The sequence below is a fragment of the Oratosquilla oratoria genome, chromosome 39 (genome assembly GCF_046742065.1).
Source record: "Oratosquilla oratoria isolate Oo_2021 chromosome 39, ASM4674206v1, whole genome shotgun sequence".
In the NCBI taxonomy this organism is placed as follows: Eukaryota; Metazoa; Arthropoda; class Malacostraca; order Stomatopoda; family Squillidae; genus Oratosquilla; species Oratosquilla oratoria.
In genome coordinates this window covers 12,073,309-12,093,308 of record NC_134815.1, presented here as the reverse complement: position 1 = coordinate 12,093,308, position 20,000 = coordinate 12,073,309, and the positions used below count along the sequence as shown (strand labels likewise).

The following is a 20,000-nucleotide window of genomic DNA, read 5'->3' as shown; positions in this document are numbered from 1 at the left end:
GCCACAATTGTCTTTTTTATTTTCCAATTTTATAACCAATGAATGACATTTTTACATGTGATGGACAACCATATAATTTCATGATGTAGAATGAATACAAATATGTGACATGCATGCATACAAAACATCCTACACCAGTGATTCTCCACATGGGGGCCATGGTGCCCAAGGGAGCCATGACAAAAATTTAGTGGGCTCATGGACTGCTGTTACAAACCATTTCACTCCCATCCACCACCCTCTCCTCCCTCACATCAGCTCCTCAAGCATGATGGGTCATTCCTGTATTTCACCCACTGCTCTGAGTCAGAAGCAATACAGCACAACACAGTACATCCACAGCAAGGCCACTTCATTTAATTGGTAGTCCCCCTATTTGTCCCCTTGGGCAGAAAAATAGAAGATGGGGAGAAATCCCATCAAGCTGCATCAAACTATCATTCACACCCAACCACTCCTTATCCCCATCCCATGCCCCCTCCCATCCTTGCTTCACAGTATCATCTATAAACATTCATTCTTCACTCACCCTTATTGCCTGCCTTCCCCCTTCCTTACTCAACAGACATTTCCCTCTTGCTCAACACCCCTTTCACACCCTCCATCCATCTCATCCTTGGTTGTCCCCTCAAGTTCACTTCCTCTATGTCTGCCTTCCACACCTCTTTTACTAATCTTTCTTTACTCATTCTTTCCATGTGTCCACATTATCCCAGTACTCTTTCATCAGCCCTATTTGCCATTCCCTCTCCACTCCCACTCTCCTCCTCACCTCCTCTATTCAACTTTTTAATTCCTGCCATGCTTCTCAGACATTTCATCTCAAACACATTGAAACTTTTCCTCTTAACCTCTCTTAAAATCCAAGTCTCTGCCCCATACAGTGCAGTCTACACAAGTACTCCTTCATACAATCTCCTCTTTGCATCCATTCCCAAATGCCTTTTTCTCATGACATTTTTTTCAATCCCCCAAGGCATTTACTTGCCCCTCTCAATCTACAATTTACCTCCACCTCCACTCCCTTTCCTGCCACATGTGACCCCAAATACCTAAAGCTATCTACTTCCTCCAACCTCTCTCCTTTAATACTTCCAACTCACTCCCATCCTCTCCCCTTGTACATCTCATCACCTTACTTTTACCTACATTTACCTCTAACTTTCTCCCATTGCATACCTTCCCAAACTCTGCCACTAACTCCCTTAATCCCCCCTCTGACCCTGCCACAAGCAATGTTGTCAGCAAACAACAACTAGCTCACCTTCCACTTCTCTCCATTTTCTTAAACATCTCCAGTCCCCTGCCATTACCCATGCATTTACCTCCCACACCACCCCATCCATGTAGACATTGAACAGCCATGGTGACATGACACATCCCTGATGCAACCCTAGCTTTACCCCAGACCACTTGGTTTCTCCATTTCCAATTCTAACATAGGCTCTACAACTTTTGTAAAAACTCTTGACTGCCCTTAATGTTTCAAGGATGGTGAAGGAAGTAGCATTGTACTGTGCAAAGAGACACACCACCTAATAACCTAGGGTTTTCCTGCTGAATTTGTTAAGCAAATTTACGAGGAGACTTGTCTATATCACACTTAATAACATTTAAAGTGCATGGTGTGAGTTTCCTGGGTCTGCCACAGCTCTGACGTGGGGTAGGTAGTGACCCCCCCACTATCATCCTTGAAATGTAACTCCTGTATTTTTAGATATTTCCTTCACAGAATGCCCTGCCTTAAATAGGGCCACTATAGAAGCAATCTTGTCACATTCAATTTCATGTCCACTACCCATAGCCGGAAACACAGACGCCAAACCACTGAAAATTTACGTAAAACTGAAGGCAAAGTGTGGAGCGGAGCTCCAGAAATGTAATCCTCCCCCTGTTGAATCTCAAACAGTACCGAGCCTGGAAATGCTGCATGCCCTGGTGGCAGCCAACCTTGGTCTTGCTGCCAGGCATACGAAAAAATATCTGGTTCATTCAGGATATTGAGGGCGACGGACTTCCAATTTGTGGCATAAGTATTGACGTCAGTATTATCGCATCCAAACTTATGGCAGCAATTATATATCACTTTGTTATTGTAGCAGAAAAAATATATAAAATATAAGATAATTATGATTCTCAACTTTATAATAAATCAAAGGGTTTTCTTCATCAATATTTATTATTAATTTTTTTGTTTTTAGATTTTTGATGGAGTGGGCTTTGGAAGAAAATGAAGGGGAGCAACACAACTTTGTGAAGGGGGAATGGAGTGAAAAAGGGGGAGAAGCACTATCCTACACCATCCACATCAATGCCTCCAACAATTGTTGGACTCTGCTAGTCACTGACCTCTATCCTGACATTCTTTATTCTTGTTCTTGTGTACCTGCACTTCAAGGAAATCTTTCATCCAGTCAAGCAGTCAATTTCTATAGTAGTCAATTGTGAAGTATCTTGTTCGAAACCTTTAGATGTAGGTATATACAATCCACTTAGTCCTCTTTCCTTTGCAGCACATCAACCAATCTTGAGTAAAAGCTTGATAAAATGGACATGCATGATTTCCAGGTGTGAAATAGAATTGAGTTTGTGAGAATTAACATTATACCTGATGAACAGTCTGCATAAAGAAGATTCTTTCCTATTGAAAAAAAACAAAACATATTTCATTGGAAGCAACTTAACTGAAATAATGAATGAATGAAAGAATAGTACTCTGGTATTACTGTTGTATTTTACAGTCATTTATGAACAGCTTCTTTATCTAAACATTTCCAAACTTCTGCTGGTATGTTATCTGGGCCACTTGCTTTCCAGTTCATTTTCTTCAGTGCCATCTTCACTTCCTACTTATATTACTTGGTTCAGTTATTACTCTCTTGATTTGAAACTCCATCCTAAAAGACAACTCTACAATTCTCCTCATTCAATAGATATTAGAAATAACTTTTCCATCTTTCCATCATGTTATACCAAAGGTTCTTTCCCCTTTACAATGGAGGTGACAGGGTCAAAGGACAAAACAAATAAAACTCATTGAACCACCCTTCCCACTTTAGCTCTTGCTGTCAGTCATACATATCAAGATGTCGCTAACTTCAAAGATTAAAGGAGTTGAATAGACTATTTGAATTACAAGATATTCTGCTTTTATTTAAGAGCACTAAGTAATCAACTTGGTATATTCATATATCACCACAATGTAAATGTATTGAGCAAACTTCACTTTAGTAAAATGTCCCACCATACAAAAGCACCACAAATGAGTACTTATCTCTGCACACATATTTATGAAAGTGTTTTATATAAAATAATTTACTGTATGTGTAGGTGTCTCATGACTGCATTCATCAATAACAAATTTAATCATTCACTTAAACAATATTATATGTATAGCAAAAGAATATCTTTGGCAATCTTCTCTTTCCTTCTCTCCTGCATCTTTTAAAAGATCCTTTGCAGTCATGAATATATTTTTTTTTCTCAGAACTTCACTTGTCCTGTTCACTTATGCTCTCTTGTCCTCTTTCCATATTTTCCTGTCTTTTCCTGTCTTTTCTCTTTGTTTTTCCTCTCTCATAGTATACACCTTTCTTCATCCCTTCATTTTCCATTGTTGTTGGACCCCCTTCTTGTATTTACCTACCTATTTTACGGGAAGGGGAGCTATGCTCGTGGTGTCCCGTCTTCATATCTCATTTTATCTAAACTATTTTTAAATTCATGTATTGTTTTTGCACACACCACTTTCTCATCTAACTGGTTAGAGTTCCTATGTCACCAGCTCTTAGTAGGAGGAAGGGAGCAATCACCAGTTACCAATGCCACTTATGTGAAAATGAGGAGGAAATACAGCTGAAGTCGATAGAGATCCTGAGTCCAGTAATTTAAGTCCAATCCTGAACAGATTTTGCTAGAGTTCTCTTCAAGTAGTCATGTTTATGGTTCTTCACAGTCTTGAAATGCAATAACCACTTTTGTCTATTAGTGATCATTATATTTCCACATTTACAATGAAAAGAGAAAAGATATATAAATAAAACAAATGTAATTAACATAAATTGGAACTTGTTTCAATTCTACAAATTAAAGCTTACTTTATGAACAATTTCAACTCCTTAGGAAAACAAATCAAAAGGAAATGCATTTGTACAAATTAAGTGATAGATTTCTTTAAACAAACAATTTAACTTAGCTGGACTTTACTTGGAAAGACCTTTAATAATCAATGTTGCCTTGAGGAGGAGGAGGAGGAGAGATAGAGCTAAGAGATCAAGGGCCTGGTCCAAAGAGTTTCAGGATGAGAGGATGTTGATAGGCTTTGATAGATGGTAAAGAGACTATTTTACCAACACCCATCTCAGAACCACTGCAAGCAGCTACCTATCACTCGTCCCATGCTTGATCAATCATTGCACTGGGCCATTGTTTTATTTATGTATGTGTTTATATATTATATTAATTAATCTATTTATTATCATTATTTATTTACTTTTTTTCTTACAGTGGACCTATGGCCCCAAGAATCTGGTCTCATGTTTGCTGCATAAGAATAAAAGCACAAGGGAGACCTATGTGACTTTTTTCTTTTAAACATCTAAAATAGAATGATAAATTAACTCCACTTGGATGATGAAAGATAACCATAGAATTTTTACTGCTATGGACCAAAGGGTTTCCTATCACCATGCTTTGTCTTTGTAAACTACTACAATCTTTTAACAGTTAGATCTTTATGTATTGAGCAAGCTTATACTCATGAAAAAAATGTGCTAGACAAATATATTTCCCCTAAAAGACATTTTGGATAGGCCTAACATCATTCTTTCATATTGGTATCCTGACCTTTTTTATTTTTCTAATATTTTTCTATCATCTACCTTTCAGCAGCGGTCACATGACATCCATACACAAGCACTTATAAAAAAAACAAGATTTAATGATTGCCTAAATTTATAGTTTATCAATTTACCTTTCTATAGTGTGATGTTGCAGTTCTTCCCCAACATTCCTTTCTTCTTGGCTATACTTTTTCTCTCTTTGGTTCCTGCATTTCAATCAATTTTGAGCCTTCCATGTCATTAATCTTCTCCTCTTGCAATTTCTTTTCTGTTGAGTGAAAAAGTGAGGCACAGGTAGGTAGACTTAATACTGTTCAGCTAGAATGTTAGAATATACATACATATACTAAAGGCTTTTTCCCCCTTACACGGGGGGAAGCCAAAAAGAAAAAGGCATAGAAATCACTCCCATCCATTTCATTTCCCATATATTCCACTCCCTTCCACCCTCCTCCCTCCCTCCTATCTTGGCACCTCCTGGATGACGGGTCATCCCTGCATCCTGTCCACTGCCCTGGGTCAGACGCAGTGTGGCAAGACACAGCACATCCACAGCAAGGCCGCTTCATAAATTCGGCGACCCCCCCTCTCTGTCCCCTCATGCAGGAAAGGAGAAGACGGGGAGAAATCCCTTTGGGCTGCGTCAAATTTTTTCTCATACAGTACATACTTCCTCACCCCCCATCCCCCACCCACTCCCCCTCATACATCACAGCCTCATCTATACACAACCCTTCTCCATTCACCCCTATCTTCTGTCCTCTCCCATCCTTCCTCCACAGACATTCCTCTCTTTTGTAAAGCCCCTTTCACCCCATCCATCCATCTCATCCTAGGACACCCCCTCATATTCACTCCTTCCACCTCCGCCTTCCACACTTCTTTTACTAATCTTTCTTCACTCATTCTTTCCATGTGTCCAAACCATCCTAATACTCTTTCATCAACCCTATCTCCCAGCTCCCTTTCCACCCCTGTTCTCCTCCTCACCTCCTCATTCCTCACACTATCTAACCTAGTAACCCCTATCATACTTCTCAGACATTTAATCTCAAACACATTCAAACTCCTTCTCTCTTCCTCTCTCATGTTCCATGTTTCTGCCCCATACATTGCTGTTGGCACAATCACTCCTTCATATACCCTCCTCTTAGCATCCATTCCCAGATGTCTATTTCTCATTACACTTTTTGATCCACCAAGGCATTTACTTGCTTCTCTCAATCTACATTCTACCTCCACCCCCTCTCCTCCCTTTCCTGTCACATTCGTACCCAAGTATCTGAAACCATCCACTTCCTCCAGTCTCTCACCCTTAATGCTCACTTCCAGCCTACTGTCACTCTCTCCCCTTGTACATCTCATCACCTTACTTTTGCCCACATTTATCTTCAGCTTCCTTCTTTCACACACCTTCTCAAACTCTGTTACTAACTTCCTCAATCCCTACTCTGATCCTGCTACAAGCACAGTATCGTCAGCAAACAACAACTGGCTCACCTCCCACTTTTCTCCATTTTCTTTAATCATCTCCAACCCCTGACCCACTACCCCTGCATTCACCTCTTGCACCACCCCATCCATGTAAAGATTGAACAGCCAGGGCAACATAACACACCCCTGACAAAGTCCCACCTTTACCTCAAACCATTCACTATCTCCATTTCTAATCATAATGCAAGCTCTACTAATCTCATAAAAACTCTTGACTGCTCTCAACAGCTTTCCTCCTATCCCATATATCTGCAATACCTCCCACAGTGCCTTCCTGTCTACCCTGTCGTAAGCCTTTTCCAGATCCATAAAAAAAACAAAAAACATCCTTACCTTTTCCTATAGCTTTCTCACATATCTGTCTTACCACAAAAATCTGATCTACACATCCCCTACCTGTCCTAAAACCACACTGTTCCTTACCAATTACTCGCTCTGTTCCTCTCTTAATCCTCTCAATCAAGACCCTCCCATAAGCCTTCCCAACTGCACTCAACAAGCTGATCCCTATGTAACTACTACACTCACACTTGTCCCCCTTTCCTTTCCTTTGTAAAGCAGAACTATACAGGCACTCCTCCAGTCCTCCGGCACTCTACCCTCTCTTAAACAAACATTAAATAACCTCACCAGCCAGTCCACCATAACTGTACCTCCTTTCTTCAGACATTCTGCATGGCATCCATCCAACCCAGGTGCCTTACCTGCTCCCATCATCTTAACAGCTGCTTTCACTTCATCCTTCTCTATTTCTCCTCCATTTTCCTTACTCATCACTCTCATTTTCTAAGCGCTTCCCACTGCAACTACCTTTCCCTCCCTATCCTCCTTCACATTTAGCAACTCCCTATAATACTCTGTCCACCTTCCTCTCACTGCCTTCTCTTCCAATATCATCTCTCCATCTGCACCTTTTACCTTTTCTTCTCTACTTGATTCGCCTCCTCTTCCTCTTTTGATTTTCTTCCAAAACATCTTTTTATTACTTTCAAAATTTTCTGTCATACTCTTACCCCATTTCACATCTGCTCTCCTCTTTGCTTCCTTTATCTTATGCTTAACTTCCTTTCTCTTTACTTTGTACCTCTCATACGATTCCCTCGTCCTAATTTGTAGTGAATCTATGAATGCCTGCTTCTTCTCTTCTACACCCTTCTTTGCTTCCTCATCCCACCACTCACTACCCTTCCTTCTATTTCCTCATGCCCTCCTTGTTCCACACACCATCTTTGCACACCTTATGACTCCCTCCTAGTTCTACTCTATCCTTTACTCTCTCCCACTCCTCTCTCAACTTCTTATACTCATTTTCCTTTTTTTCCTCATTTAAGCAGTTCACTCTAAGTACCTCCCTACCTTCTGTCCTTTTCCTCTTTCAGTGGGAAGAGCTCCACTCTCAATTTACCGTCCACCAGGAAATGATCTGATATTCCCCCACTCTCTCCCCTTAGAACATGTACATCCTTAACTCTTCCTACCATACTCCTGGTCACCACTATATAGTCCATTAACGCTCTATCTGCCACCCTTCCATCCACCACCCTCTCCCATATGTACTTATGCTTGATTTTCTTTTTAAACACTGTATTTGCTATCATCAACTCTCTTTCAAGACACATCTCCACCATCAATTCTCCACTACGATTTTTGCCTCAAACTCCATACTTCCCAATCACTCCGTCAATTGGTTCATTTCCTACCCTAGCATTTAGGTCTCCCAATACAACTACATTGACATTTCTCCCTAATCCCTCTATGCACTCATTTATATCTACCCAAAAAGCCTCCCTTTCCACTATGCTCTTCTCACTACCAGGCCCATACGCACTTACAAAAACCCACATCTCCTTTCCCAGCTTCACCTTCATCCACATCAACCTTGATGATACCTCCTTCCACTCCACTACCCGCTTACTTATCTCTTCACTTACTAGTATAGCCACCCCCTTCTCTCCCTCGTCCCCTCTTCACTCCTGAGTACCTCCCAGCTACACTTCCAAACTCACAGTTGCCTTTTCCTTTCATTTTAGTTTCACTCAAAGCCAGTACATCCATCTTTCTTCTCATAAACATACTGCCTGTACCACATCCACGCACATTAAAAGACTCAAACCTTAGGGTACTGGTTGGAAAGCTCCCAGACCCTCTTATGCCTTTACTTTCTTTTTTAGGAATGTCCCCTTTTGGGGCTACAGGTAGTAGGACTCCTAATCCCATCCCCCGTCCCGTTTTTTGTCGTCTTTTACGACTCAAGTGGAAATACTTGGGGGCAGTATTCTTTTGCCCCCACCACAGGGTAGGTAGGCGAAAAAAGGAAATGAATATTGAGAGAAATGGTACAGGACAGTAACAAGGGGTTGGGGGACAGCATAACGGAGGGACAGTCGTAGTACATTTCTCTATGTACAGAGTTTTCCTCTATCACAGACAAAATGGTGTGTGGCTCTGGTCCATAGGGGCACCCCATATAGACCCTAAAGTATCAACTGCATGCTACTTTACCACAATAACATGCAGCCAATACTCCAGATGGGTAGTGATGTTGAATACCTTATAGGTTATCTAAAGGTAACAAATTAAAAGAATTATTTTTATATTTAGTTATTGACAGAGGAAATGATAAGTTCATGGGAATAGATAAAGCAGTTTGTTAGGAATGTAAGATAGAAGGATATAAGTATGGTAGGGGTTACAGGGCTGGATAAAATGAGGAACAAGGTGGTAAGGAGGAGAGTGGGAGTGGAAGAGGAGATGACAGATTGAGCTGATGGAGTATTGGGATGGTTTGGACATATGGAAAAAATGAATAGAGAAAGAGTATTTTCCTACCTTTACTCCTCATTCAATTTGTTAACTCTCAGCACCTCTGTACCTCCTACTCTTTTTTTCTCCACTCTCAATTTCCCTTTTACCAAATAATGATCTGACACTCCCCTACTCTCACCCTTGAAACTATGAATATTCAGAACTCTTCCTATCCGGAGGCTGGTATTTGGTGGTTGTGGAGGAAGAGAAGAGAGTATCTGTGCATGATAAAGGTCTTTGGGTGTTGTTTTAATGTTTCTTGGTGTGTGTGGGTGTTCTGCTATGTAGTGTAGCGGGTGTAATGTGTTTGTGGTGGCTGCGGCAAGTGTTTGTGTGCCTCTCATGTCGAGGTGGTCCTTGACTTGAGGACTTTTGTTTCATGGTGTAAATGGTCTGTAGGTGTTGTATTTGTGCAGCCTGTAATTGTTTTTAGGGTCACCACCCAGCACTTCTAAGCTACCAGAAGAGGCTGGATGACCGCATTGTGAACAGCTGCCCAGGATGTAACACTTCACCCCATACCATACAACACATAATGGAAGACTGCATTATACACAATCATGCACGCAAACAACACAACATACGCTCTATAAAGGATTTGTGGGAAAACCCAGTTTCGGCTATGGCATTCCTTGGGGAGACGGGACTGCTCGGACAGACAGTCTAGGGAACGACAACAACAACAACTCTTCCTATCCTTCCTATTCAACATCATCTCTCATCATCATCTCTCATCATCATCTCTCATCATCATCATCATCTCTCATCATCATACACATATCCCATACCAAGCCCTCTACACTCCCTCCTCTCCTGATATCACCTTTTGCTCCCCCTGCCTAACCCCAACAACATCATGGAGAGTGGTCGGAGCCCTTGGTTCTGACCACCTTCCAATCATCATCACCACCAAAACAAGATGCACCCCAGCTGGCCACAGACACACTTACACCAATTACAAGAGAGCTAACTGGGAAGCCTTTAATGAAGAGACAGAACAACATTTCGAAACACTTAACAGTACACCAATCACAAACATAAACATTGCTGTGCACGCTTTTAATACAATCATACAAAACGCAGACAAGAGATACATCCCTAGAGGCAACAGAAAATCACACAACCCCAACTTCACACCAGAAATCCAAGGCCTCATCAGACAACGTGACACACTTAAACACGATACCCCCACACCTATCCCTCAAAACATAGCAGACCAAATACAAACACTAAACACTGTGATTGCCAATAAAATACATGAACAAAAAACACAAAATTGGCAAAACTTTATCAATACACTTGATCACAAAACAAACACCAGCAAATTGTACAAAACACTCAACAGCATCACACTATCCAACACTAACACTACACGCTCTCACGCAGCAATAATCACAACAACAGATAATCTACCCTCAAACAGACAACAAGCAAACGCACTCATACGTCATTTTGCACAGACGAGCCATCTTACATCTCACCCTGACGACCGACGCACCATTCGACGTAAGAAAGACTTTCCCACAGACTCAGACTATACACCCTTCATAGACAGTCAGACAAAACTCATATTGCATAGTCTCAAGCACTCATCTGCCTGTGGCCCTGATAACATAAGCAACATACACCTAAAACACATTGGACCACAAGGTATACACGCACTCACAAACATTGCAAACTACAGCTATTCACACAACACAATACCCGACATCTGGAAGCATGGTAAAATAATCACCATTCCAAAACCGAACAAAGACCCAACAATCCCAACATCGCACCGCCCAATCACACTTCTCTGCACCCCCTCTAAAGTCATTGAACGCCTAATACTTAAACTTGTCACACCATATATTCCCCTTGCTGACTCACAACACGGTTTTAGGCCACTACACTCCACAAACACTCTTCTGACAAACCTCACACAAAGAATTTTAGATGGCATCAATTCAGATAGGCCCCACCACAGAACACTTCTTATAACATTGGACATTAGTAAAGCTTTTGATGCTATCCCCCGCCACAACCTAACAAATAAAATATATAACACAGACATGCACAATAACACCAAAAGATGGCTGGCCAATTATCTGGCAGGCAGGAATGCTCATGTGTCATATAATGGCCAATCATCGCACATCAGAAACATTAAGAACGGAGTACCACAGGGCTCGGTTCTATCCCCCACATTATTTAATCTATACATGCATGACTTACCCACGCCAGACACCTCAGAAATACAAATCTCTTCCTACGCAGACGACATAACAATCACATGCACACATCGTAACACAGACAAAGCTGCAGAAATAATCCAGCCTTACCTTGACACACTCAACACATGGTTCATCACAAACAGACTCAAAATAGCTCCAACCAAATCTACAGCAACACTTCTCACCAACTGGACAAAAGAACACAAATACATACCTCATCTCTACATCAACAACACTCTAATACCACACACAAACACACCGAAAATTCTTGGTGTAACATACGATACATCCATGTCTTTCAAACAACACCTCACAAACATAAAAAACAAATGCACACCTAGACTTAACGCACTTAAGTCAATCACTGGAACAACATTTGGACAAAACAAAGAAACTAATATAACAATATACAAACAATGCATACGCTCAGTGATGAATTATGCGAGTCCTGCATGGGCTCCTAATCTCAGTGAGACACACCACAACACCCTTCAAATCATACAAAACAAAGCCCTAAAAACAATTACAGGCTGCACAAATACATCACCTACAGACCATTTACACCATGAAACAAAAGTCCTCAAAGTCAAGGACCACCTCGACATGAGAGGCACACAAACACTTGCTGCAGCCACCACAAACACATCACACCCGCTACACTACATAGCAGAACACCCACACACACCAAGAAACATTAAAACTACACCCAAAGACCTTTATTACACACAGATACTCTCTTCTCTTCCTCCACAACCACCAAATACCAGCCTCCGGAAACATATTCATAATCATATCACTCACCGCTCCATTAACACACTGAAAGACAACACACTGCTGCATGCCAGACCCCCTGATATCCACCCTTCTGAATCTTCTCTCCCACGTAGGGACAGAGTCCACTTGGCCAGACTGCGATGCGGTCACCACCCAGCACTTCTAAGCTACCAGAAGAGGCTGGACGACCGTGTTGTGAACAGCTGCCCAGGATGTAACACTTCACCCCATACCATACAACACATAATGGAAGACTGCATTATACACAATCATGCACGCAAACAACACAACATACACTCTATAAAGGATTTGTGGGAAAACCCAGTTTCGGCTGTGGCCTTCCTTGGGGAGACGGGACTGCTCGGACAGACAGTCTAGGGAACGACAACAACAACAACTCTTCCTATCCTTCCTATTCAACATCATCTCTCTACTAATATTTCATCTATTGGTTCATTCCCTACTCTAGCATTGAAATCCCTCAACACCACTCCATTTGCATTCCTCCCAAAACTCTAAATTCTCATTTAAATTGACCCCCCAAAAATCTCTTTCCTCTTCATTTTCTTCACTACCAGTTCTAGGGTAGACAGGGAAGACAGGAAGGCACTGTGGGAGGTACTGCAGATATATGGGATAGGAGGAAAGCTGTTAAGAGCAGTCAGGAGTTTTTACGAGAGTAGTAGAGCTTGTGTTAGGATTAGAAATGGAGAGAGTGAATGGTTTGAGGTAAAGGTGGGACTTCTTCAGGGATGTGTTATGTTGTCTTGGCTGTTCAATCTTTACATGGATGGGGTGGTGCGAGAAGTGGATGCAAGGGTAGTGGGTCAGGGGTTGGAGATGATTAAAGAAAATGGAGAAAAGTGGGAGGTGAGCCAGTTGTTGTTTGCTGATGACACTGCGCTTGTAGCAGGATCAGAGGAGGGATTGAGGAAGTTAGTGACAGAGTTTGAGAAGGTGTGTGAAAGAAGGAAGCTGAAGATAAATGTGGGCAAAAGGTGATGAGATGTACAGTACAAGGGGAGAGTTTGACAGCAGGCTGGAAGTGAGCATAAAGGGTGAGAGACTGGAGGAATTGGATAGTTTTAGATACTTGGGTGTGAATGTGGCAGGAAAGGGAAGAGTGGGGGTGGAGGTAGAATGTAGATTGAGAGAAGCGAGTAGATGCCTTGGTGGATTAAAAAGTGTAATAAGAAATAGACATCTGGGAATGGATGCTAAGAGGAGGTTATATTTTACCTAGTTGTATTTACCTAGTTGTATTTTGCGGGAAGGGGAGCTATGCTCGTGATGTCCCGCCTTTGTATCTTGCAGTGTCTAGTTTGTTTTTAAACTCATGAATGGTTTTTGCGCATACTATTCCATTGTCCAGTTTGTTCCAAGTGTCCAAAACTCTATGAGGAAAACTGTTTTTCTTCAGTTCTCTTCTATAGCTATGTTTTTTTATTTTCTTTCCATGTCCTCTTGTGTTTCTTTTGTCCCAGTTAAGTAAGCTCTCACTATCGAGTACCTCTGTGCCTTTCATGATTCTGTAGATGGTCAATAGGTCACCTCTCTCTCTTCTTTGCTCCAGTGTCGGTAACTCCAGTTTAGCCAATCTCTCTTCGTATGATAGGTTTGCAAGTGCAGGTGCCATTTTTGTAGCTGCTCTTTGGATTCTTTCTATTTTCTTTATATTCTTTTTGGTACTTGGGGACCACAATGTCGCTGCATACTCTAATCTAGGCCTTATCAATGTAACCAATATTTTTTTCATCATGAAGGAGTGATTGTGCTAACAGCACTGTACGGGGCAGAAACATGGAACATAAGAGAGTAAGAGAGAAGGAGCTTGAATGTGTTTGAGATTAAATATCTGAGAAGTATGATAGGGGTTACTAGGTTAGATAAAGTGAGAAATGAGGAGGTGAGGAGGAGAACAGGGGTGGAAAGGGAGCTGGGAGATAGGGTTGATGAAAGAGTATTAGGATGGTTTGGACAGATGGAAAGAATGAGTGAAGAAAGATTAGTAAAAGTAGGGTGGAAGGCAGAGGTGGAAGGAGTGAATATGAGGGGGCGTCCTAGGATGAGATGGATGGATGGGGTGAAAGGGGCATTACAAAAGAGAGGAATGTCTGTGGAGGAAGGATGGGAGAGGACAAGGGATTAGTTGCATGTTATTATGCAGCCAATACCCCAGTGCAGAGACAACTAAGTAAATACACCAAAATAGCTCTTCTCCCTCATAAGGGTGGTGACCTAGTCAAGGTATATTGCCACCCTTCACCTATCCCACATCCATCCACCACCCATTTATAGTCCCCTCTGTCATCCCTTTCCTCTGCCAACTGCTCAGGTCAGAAACAGTAGAGGAGGACAACACATCCACAGCTTAGCCAACCAAAGCTGGTTTACCTTCACTTCAGTACATGGCAATCCTATCCCCTCATTTACTCAAGAATCTACATAGGAGACAAGAAGAAATCCCTTCAGGATGCATAATTTTATCATTCATTACAACCATTCTTCACTCATACCTGTTTCTTGCCGTCTCCCTTATCTACTCAACAGACACTCCCTTTTTACCCAAGGCCCCCTTCACCCCATCCATTCCTCCATCCCATTCTTGGTTTCCCCTTTATGTCCATTCCATCTACCTCTGCTTTTCATGCAGTTTTTGTCAGCCTTTCTTCTGAGTGTACTAAACTCACATTCAGATATGAGGGGGCACATTAAAAGTCTGTCTCATCCAGCAGTTCTTAGGGGGTGAAATCTGGGTTAGAAGAGGGTGGAGGGTATGTGTTGCTCCCCATATGATATTAATTATACATATTCCCACCTGTCTGTCTGTCTCTCTTTAGAACTGTTGAATTTTCATGTAGTTGCATTAAGTTTGAACATTCATTGTTTAGCTATATTTTTCTGAATGTGTGTATGAACGTGTTGAATACTTTCACTTAAGAATTAAGTGAAGGTGGGAGAACACCATATGCATATTTCACACCCTATGAAATTCAATGTCCAAGAGTTTGGGAACTGTTGGTTTAAACTAAGTCCAGGGATAGACGTTTAAAGAAAAGATGATACTAAAAATTATGAATTGATACATGATCCTAATCTCTATTTGAGACATGCAATGTGTAACATTCTTTACTAAAGTGAACTTTAGAGAGGAAGGACTTACCTTTCTTGGCTAACTTCTTCTCAAGAAATAATTTATAGACAGTAATATTGAGGATGCCTCCAATGATGGAAATGATGCCAAAAATTTTGAAGGTTCCTTTCATGCCCAAAACTGATATCAAGTTGCCACCCATGAAGGATCCCACACCACGTCCTGCATGCCAGTGTGAAGAGAAAAATGTTAGAAGACCTAAAAACAAAATCAGTAAAGTAGAATGAGGTGAACTAAGTTCAGGGTTCGATTGTGATCACAAAGCACTTGAGTGGTAATCATGTAGATCGTTATTACTCATTATTATGTCTCTACAACTATAAGCACAGGCATGATCATGGTTATGATGGCAATGATTGTAATCATTACTGTGCCTCCTAACCCCCAAAAATAGTGATCACTTTTAACTTCTACTATCCTTACTTTCTGTTACCCACCTTAAATATATTTTTTATCACGTCAATGACTTCATCTATTTTACATGATATTATCCTGAATACTTCTACATGATATTATCCTGAATGATAGAAGTATTGATTACCTGTTAGTATGGTATGAAAGAACATGGGGGACATAGCAAGAAACTGAAGTAAGTTTGCTTAAATGATGTTAGGAAGTATGGATTGCCACACATAGATAATTTGATGGAACAAGAAATAATTCAGACAAATATTATAAATAACTTTAAGGCAAAGCTTGATTAATAGAAATATAGGGATGGGACCTTATGAACACGGCTCCAGCTCAGTATATTACAATTATATAAATATGCAAGACAAATCTGTATTTTACCTCATCAAATCACCCTCTGCCATGCAGAGCGTTTCACATGAGATGTCACTCTAGCGCTCCAGCCGACAGATGTTGGAACGCTCTCGTGCCGCTCAGACGTCTTTCTCATTGAGCTTTCAGAGGTTGTTTCACCGGATTCGGCAATTGTCACACAGGTACTTTGTGTTATACTCATGTGGATCTATGGTAGGGATGGGCCTACCATAGGGCATTGGTATGCGTTGAACCTGCCAATTTGCCAATAGATGTGAATAATTTTGAATTAATAGGGCTTGTTTACTGCAGGTCGGCAGTTATATCTGGCTCTGAGAATCGCAAAGCCCTTCCACATGAGGTTTCTTGTCCTGGCCCCAGTTGGAGGAGTACCAGCAGATCCTCATGAGATAGAGTGAGGTCAAATTCCCAGGGTAGAACTGGTAGCTCCAGTAAATCCACGGTGAGGCAAGGAAGGCAGCATACGGGTCATGGACGCCGCCATATTGTAAATAAATCACCCCGGCGCATCGAGTCCGGGGGGGGGGGGGCAGAGGCAGCCAAGCTAGGCCCCAAGCAAACCCTATTCAGGATGCTATGCCTGAACCTTCCTGGAAATTAGTATTGGAAGAATTGGCACGCTTGAAAGCTAACGTAGCAAAACTGACTGCTAGCAGGACCCCTTCCCCACAGCTTCATCAAGTGAATTTCCAGGCAAGCACTTCAGGCATTCAATCACCAGCTTCGCCTGCTGCATTTTCGGGATTTGTGGACTCCAGTAGTGAGGACGGAGAAATCAGAGATTTTACTCCTAAGGGTATTGTCCTGTTACAGGCTGCAAAGGCCTTGGGGCCCCCTGACAATGCCTCTGAAGATATTGACCCCCAGGTGGCTGCTATGGTTAACTGCTTTTTTGAAAAAGGTCTGCAGGAGGATGACTACAAGGCGATTTCGGAGGACCCAATCACCAGGTGTCCCAACAATTGTCCTGCACTGGCACTGGTGGAATGCATCCCACAGATCTTGGGAGCTTTGAAAATGGATGCAAGGAAAGCAGACTACAGGTTAAAGGAAGTAAGCAATGATATTATTGCTTCAAGATCCATTATCACTCAGTCACTGTTAGCTTTAGATTGGGTGGCACAGGATGACGGTAACCCAGTGGTTGCACGGGAAGTGAGCAGGATTATTGGTGGCTTGGTGATGCTTGGTCATGCTAATCACAGGATCAACTTGGCAAGGCGCTTCATTATGAAACGTGAGATCAACCAAAAATACTCGCATATGTGTTCGGATAAGGTGCCTATCCGGTTTTCTGTTCGGCGACGACGTCTCTCAGTCAGCCAAACAGATTGAGGAAACGGAAAAGCTGAAAAACAAGTTTGCTAACAAGAAGTCTATTTTCCCATGGAAATCCACCAGTGGCAGGTCTAGAAGCCTCTGGGGGAAAAAAACACATTCAGGAACCACACAGCGAGGTTCCAGCCCTACGGACTGCAGAGGTGGGGCTTCTGGGGGTGCCAGAGGGAGCAGTTGTCACACCAGGACATGGACCCAAAAAACGCCAAGGGTCGGGGTTATCAAAAGCCCCGACAATAAGCCAGGTTACTAACACATTTGTAGCAGGTAAACTCCACTATTTTTTACATGAATGGCAGAAAATTACCAAAGATCCAGTAATTTTGGACATGGTGCAGCACTGCCATCTGGACATAAATCTTAATAAAGTAGAAAACTTATTTTTATGTGAAGTAACATATAACTTTAATTGTGAAGAACAAGCAATTGTTAATGATGAGATTACAAAACTTTTGGAGCTCGGAGTCATTATTAATACACAGAGGAGGAAGCATCAAATTATTTCCCCCATATTTGTAAGACCGAAAAAAAGGATGGTGGATATAGGATGGTGCTCAATTTAAAAGAACTCAACAAACATATTCCTTACAAACATTTTAAGATGGAGAACTTTGAGCAAGCCATTAGACTGGTCAATGGAGGGGACTACCTTGCCTCAGTGGACCTTAAACATGCTTACTACACAGTGAAGATTGCAGAAGAACAATTTTTTTTTTTTTTTTTAAATGGGAGGACAACATTTATCAGTTCACTTGTCTTCCCAATGGTATTTCAGAAGGTCCTAGAATTTTCACCAAGTTGATGAAACCAGTTTTTGCTTCACTGAGAAAAAAGGACTTCTCTATTACCAGTTTTATTGATGATACTCTGATATGTAATAAGTCCAAGACAGGCTGTCTTGCATGTATAAATGATACTATGGAATTATTGCAGAGATTAGGTTTTTGCATTAATGTAGAAAAGTCAGTGTTGAAGCCCACAAAGTCCATTGAATACTTGGGAAACATTATTGACACTAATAATATGACCATTTCTTTACCTGAACGCAGGATTCTGAAAATCATTCAAGCCTGTAAAAAACTTAGGAGTAAAAGTAGAGATAAGATTAAAGAGATAGCCAGGGTTACTGGTCTCTTGGTGGCTGCCATTCCAGCAGTAGAGCTGGGTAAACTGCATTATAGACAGTTAGAAGCAGAAAAAATTGCAGCCTTGCAGGTTGAAAAAGGGAACTGTAATAGTTATATGACAGTTACAGAAAGAATGAAGTCAGACCTTCAATGGTGGATTGATAACATCTCAACACAAGATAGGAAATTTTTTAGAACTGGCACTGACATTGACATCTACACTGATGCTTCCAACATAGGTTGGGGGGGCCATGTTAACAGTCAGTCTGCTTCTGGTAGTTGGTCCATGGCAGAAAAATTAATACACATTAATGCTTTAGAGCTTAAAGCCATTTTATTAGTGTTTCAAGTGTTTACACCAGTATTGAAAGGGAAACACATTAAAGTACATTGTGATAACACCACTGCAATGACTTATGTAAATGAAATGGGTGGTACAAAGTCTATCGCTTGCAATGAGATTGCCACCAAAATCTGGGATTGGTGCCTCACTTACAATGCCTGGATCACGTGTTCCCATATCCCAGGCAAGATTAACACGCTGGCAGACATGGCATCACGCATAGTTAATGATAGGCATGAATGGAAACTTAATGTACGTATTTTCCACCAGTTGTGTGAGGTTTTTGGTACCCCATTTATAGACTTGTTTGCTTAATAGGCAATTACCTTGTTATTGCTCCTGGAAACCAGATCCAGGGGCAACACATTTGGATGCGTTTTCCTTAAATTGGGCAAGATTTAAGCTCTCATACATCTTTCCTCCATTTTTGTTGATTGCTAGGTGCCTGCAGAAGATAAAAGTGGAGGGGGCGAGAGTGTGGATGGTTGTTCCACTATGGTTATCACAACCATGGATGGGCACATTGCTCGGGATGCTGATCGATCACCCTCGCGCCATTACGCAGAAGAAGGAGGTGATAATGCACCCATCTTCAGGGGAGGAGCACCCAATCATGTGCCACACACAACTGATGGCATGCCTACTATCAGGCAGCACTTGTGAGACAAGAATTTCTAAGGCAGGTGTGGACATCATCCTGGCCTCTTGGAAACCAGGAACAGGGAAACAATACCAACCACACCTTAAGAGATGGACACAATTTTGTGATAGATAACGTTAATCCCTTTAATCCCACTGTTTCAAACATTATAAATTTTTTGTCTGAAACTTTCAACAGGAATGTGGGTTATGAAACCATCAATACAGCAAGAAGTGCTATCTCATCTTTAGGCATTGTTGTGGATGGCTGCAGAGCTGGTAATCACCTATTGGTCATCAGATCCATGAAAGGGATATTTAATCTGAGACCACCCTTACCTAGATACATGAAAACATGGAACGTTCAGCCAGTTCTAAAGAAATTGAAATCTATGTACCCGTCGCACACTCTGACCCTTAAGGATTTGACATTTAAACTTGTTATGTTAATGGCACTGACCCAAACTGCTAGAGTTCAAACATTGC

At 41.5% G+C, this 20,000-nt stretch overlaps 1 protein-coding gene and 1 pseudogene across 2 annotated transcripts in view; one reads left to right on the top strand and one right to left on the bottom strand.

Annotated features, from left to right (window-relative positions):
* Positions 1–2,715: 2,715 nt before the first annotated feature.
* Positions 2,716–20,000, bottom strand: part of LOC143020290 (uncharacterized) — a 113,868-nt gene continuing 96,583 nt past the window's right edge. For both annotated transcript variants that reach the window (XM_076176536.1, XM_076176537.1), the window contains exons 12-14: positions 15,291–15,443; positions 4,973–5,109; positions 2,716–3,981 (exon numbers count right to left, since the gene is read on the bottom strand). In XM_076176536.1, the coding sequence (XP_076032651.1) occupies positions 5,024–5,109; positions 15,291–15,443 (239 nt within the window). In that variant the 3' untranslated portion in view covers positions 2,716–3,981; positions 4,973–5,023. The remainder of the gene's footprint in view (positions 3,982–4,972; positions 5,110–15,290; positions 15,444–20,000) is intronic.
* Positions 18,195–20,000, top strand: part of LOC143020108 (uncharacterized) — a 2,856-nt pseudogene continuing 1,050 nt past the window's right edge.